The following is a 4434-nucleotide window of genomic DNA, read 5'->3' on the forward strand; positions in this document are numbered from 1 at the left end:
TTTAACAATGATAGATGGATAGATAGATAGATAGGTAGATACCCTTAAAAATGAAGGAATGTTGTTCTCAACAATATGAATGGTTTTATGGAGCATTATGTTAAGGCACAGAAAGATAACCACAGTATAATCTACTTTCTAGTTGGAGTGAACAGATGAACTCATAAAAACAAAGAGTAGAAGTGTCTGAAAAAAAATTATCAACCTCCTACACGTTATCCTGACTTGAATTTGACTTATTTATGATAAAATTTACACATGTATAAATGCACATATATTCATACATTTTGACAGGCACTTATATCTACATATTTTATGCCACTGTAAAGCAATATTTTGTCATTAATTTAAATCTAGCACCTGTGTCAATTTCAATTCTACTCTTGACTCCTCTTAACCCTTGACAGCTCACCTGATACAACAGTTTCATTTTCCTTTGTAAACAATTCATACGTGTTGGGCAATATATGGTGTGTTAGGTAATTTTTTTAATTAAAAGGTATGTTAACTAAGTATAATGACTCAATATTTATTTATCTATTTGCATTAATAATTAATCCATACTAATTGCCAAATAGGTTCTCTTTATATAAACTATTCCCTTATTAGCAGGTGTTTTGAGTTATTTCCACACTAGAACAGTCATGAACAAAGCTGGCATGAATATTTTTGTGTTATTCTTTAGATGTATGTGTGCCTTCTGTCTTGAGCAACAATTTTCGAGTTTAATTTATTTGTAAAATAGTGGATATAAAACATTACTAAATTTACAATGTGCCATAATCCCAGCATCTACATTCTTCCTTCCATCTTCCTGAGTCTAACGGAGAGCCCACTATTCCAGCATTACAAATCTTTCTGCCCTGGTTTTCAATTCCAGGCACCATGTCAGTATGTGCTTATTGTTCAAATACAGATACCTGGTGATTTGGATAATTTCAATAATTTGTATATTTTCTTTGTAAAATGTCAATTTAAACCTTCTTATTTCTCCCCATTACCTTTAAATGTATTTGAAGACATATTTGTATACTCTAAACAAAAATTCTTTTTAAATTCAGCAGTGCATATTTCTTTCTGTTCACATTTTCACTAGCAAACTTACAAATCTGGCAAGATAAGATAGATTAATTTCATAGTTACTGCCTCTTCTGTCTTAAAAAAAATAATAGCTTCTAGTGGATGGTAAAATTTATTTTCCTGTGTTGAATCTAAAAATATTAGTATTTTAAAAGATTTGTTTATTTTTGTTGTTTTTAAAGACTATTTTAACTTAAAAGTATTAATATGTATTTGGAAGGATTGTAAAGTTAGATTTGAGGTTTTACTCTTTTAAGCATTATAAAATTACCCAATTACCTAACAAGTTTCTATGTTTACTGAATTAGTAAATTAATTTCTTCATAAAAATCAAGTTGCTCTTCCTATGGGGTTGCCATCCCCTTCAGCTCCTTCAATCCTTCTCCTAACTCTTCCATAGGGGTCGCCTACCCCAGTCTAAGGGTTATCTTTGATACCCCAGAGAAAATGGATACGGGGGGGGGGAGGTAAGGTAGGGGTGGGTGGGTGAGTAAGGGTGTGATGGACAGGTAGTGAGTGGTTGGAGAGCACCCTCTCAGAGACAAAGGGGAGGGGGCATAGGTTGAGGAACACTTGAAGGTGGGGCCAGTGTAAATAAGTAAAATAACTTAAAAGATAAAAATAAATCAAGTTGCATGTAATTATGTGATTGTTTCTGATGTTTTCTAGGTTCCCTGTTTATCTTCCATTTTTCAGTTGTCACATTTTATTCCTTATTCTTCTAATAATCTTGAAATCTTTTAATGTGTATTGTTATACCCCCATGACTCTTTTAAGGGTAGATTAGAATGTATCGATTGTTATTACAAAATTAATTTTAATTTTGATGTGTTTGTTGGAACTGTTTTAAACTATTGACAATTTGGGCAGAAACCTAAAAGTAAGGGACTCTGAATGGCAGAATTTCAGTCTCTTCCCATTGTAAGTTCTCCTTTTCTTTTGTATAGTATTTTGGGTTTCTCTCTAATATGACTGAACCCAGGTAGTTTGAAAGAGTTATTAAGGAAATAACTACTAAAAAGTATTCTCCATGTATAGCATTTTGTGTACAAGAAAAGAATGAACTAAGGGGAGTTATAAACCATAACCTTACTGTTGTCAGAAAAGAGTTTCTAATTCCAACATTCTTCATATAATGCTAAATGGAATGGTTGATTATTTGAATATCTCTTAAGTTAACTGATATTTGATTTTTCTCTAATTATGCTCTTAAATATTTACTTGATATGCCATACCAGGGATTCATCTACAACTTTCATGTATTTTCTTATCTCTTCCCAGAAATACTGAAGAAAGATTGCAGATAATCCTCCAGGAGTCTGAGAAGGATGTCCTCTACTAATGAAACTGCTTCACACCCCTCTCTCTTCCATCTGCTGGGCATTCCTGGGCTGGAAGCTTTCCATATCTGGATAGCCTTTCCTTTCTTTGTTGTTTATCTGATAGCACTTGTGGGGAATTTCACAATCCTCTGTGTGATCAAGAATGAACAGAGTCTTCACCAGCCCATGTTCTACTTTCTTGCCCTCCTCTCTTTCATTGATCTTGGCCTCTCTACTTCCACTATTCCCAAGATGCTGGGTATCTTCTGGTTCAACCTTAGGGAGATAAGCTTTGAAGGCTGTCTCATCCAAATGTTCTTCATCCACACTTACACAGGCATGGAATCTGTTGTACTCCTGGCCATGGCAATTGACCGTTTTGTTGCCATCTGTTACCCACTTAGGTATACCTCTATTCTCACCAACAAAGTGGTGGCTGTCATGGCATCAGTTGTAATAGGGAGACCTGTCCTTCTTGTCATCCCTTTTTGTCCTCTCCTAAAACGCCTGCCCTTTTGTGGACACTATATTATTCCTCATACCTACTGTGAACATATGGGGATAGCACGTCTAGCCTGTGCTAACATAAGGATAAACATCATCTATGGCTTATTCACCATTGCTGCTCTGATCTTTGATTTAATTCTCATTGCTCTCTCTTATGCTTGGATCCTACAGGCTGTTTTCCGCCTTCCTTCCAGGGATGCCAGACACAAAGCCCTTAGCACATGTGGTTCCCATGTCTGTGTCATCTTAGCCTTTTACACACCAGCATTTTTCTCTTTTATGACCCATAGGTTTGGTAGAAATGTTCCTCGTTACATTCACATCCTCTTGGCCAATCTCTATGTGGTTGTCCCTCCTTGTTTAAATCCGGTCATTTATGGGGTGAGAACAAAACAAATTAGGGAGGGAGTCATAAAAATATTTGTAAAGAAAGAGTAGCTCAAACATCAGAGGTTCATAAATGCTGTCAGGCTGCTCTTTAGCATTTGTCTCTCTGTGTTCTCTAACAGACAACTAGATCAAGGGGGCATTCCAGTGCCTTAGCCAGTACCACAGAGTCATCAGTCAATAATTCTTTTACAAAATGTCTAGTTTGAGTTTAAAAGTTTCTTGCCTTTTTCCCTTTTATTCTGACCCCAGTTTATCCTCTCATGACTCCTTCCAGTCCGCCCCTTTACCAGATCTCCTCTTCCTCTTCCATTTCCCTTAAAAAAAAAAGTAGGCATCTCAGGGATATCAGCTAAACATGGCATAATAATTTATAATTAGACTAGGCAGAAACCCTCATCTCAAGCATTGAGCAAGGCAACCCAGAAGGCAGAAAAAAGATCCCAAGAGCAAGCAAAAGAGTCAAAGACATCTCCCATGCCCACTGTTAGGAGTCCCACAAGAATACCAAGTTAACAACCATGATATGCAGAGGACCAAAATCAGACCCATACCGGGTCTGTGATTATTCTGTGGCTATTTTCTCATGCTGCCCTTGACCTCTCTGGCTCCTACAATCCTTCCTTTGGGTCTCTGGGTGTCCAGCCTCTGGCTCCTGGTGATCTAGGCAGGGTCATGTATGGCTCCCTCTCATGACATAGGCCTCAAGCCTTTGCTTTTTAATGAGAGCTAGACAACATAGAGGAATAAAATCAAGCAAAGGTATGAGAAGATTTTCTAATATGTGGAAAATTATATTTACTATGCCAGTAGCAGAAACTATGTATAGGATTATAAAAAGAAAAACTTCGATGACACAGATATTTTAAGAAATGACTCATGAGTCAATATTTCTGAGCCATATACTTTAAGTACACATTTTTCTTTCAGTATTACTATTATTTATCTTATTCTCCTTAACTGCATATAGTTATTGCAGTCTTTAAGATATTTAATCCATATATCTATCTCTGAGTCCCATCAAATTTCTGCTATAGATGCTACTATAGTACCAAAATTAGAAAAAAGTTTTATATGAAAATAAAACAAGACAATAAAGCCTTTCCTAAACTTAACTTTAAAAATGACTAAGTTCCAT

General features: G+C 35.9%; 1 protein-coding gene across 2 annotated transcripts; it reads left to right on the forward strand.

Annotated features, from left to right (window-relative positions):
- The first annotated feature begins 315 nt into the window (after positions 1–315).
- Positions 316–3347, forward strand: LOC110298563 (olfactory receptor 52E4-like). Of its 2 annotated transcripts, XM_021167887.1 has the most exons (2): positions 316–323; positions 2408–3347. In XM_021167887.1, the coding sequence occupies exons 1-2, from the start codon at positions 316–318 to the stop codon at positions 3345–3347; spliced, it is 948 nt and encodes a 315-aa protein (XP_021023546.1). The 2 variants fall into 2 exon arrangements, with proteins under 2 accessions (XP_021023546.1, XP_021023547.1); XM_021167888.1 differs by lacking the exon at positions 316–323 and having other exon boundaries at positions 2406–3347.
- The last annotated feature ends 1087 nt before the right edge of the window (positions 3348–4434 follow it).

The sequence above is a fragment of the Mus caroli genome, chromosome 7, assembly GCF_900094665.2.
Source record: "Mus caroli chromosome 7, CAROLI_EIJ_v1.1, whole genome shotgun sequence".
In the NCBI taxonomy this organism is placed as follows: Eukaryota; Metazoa; Chordata; class Mammalia; order Rodentia; family Muridae; genus Mus; species Mus caroli.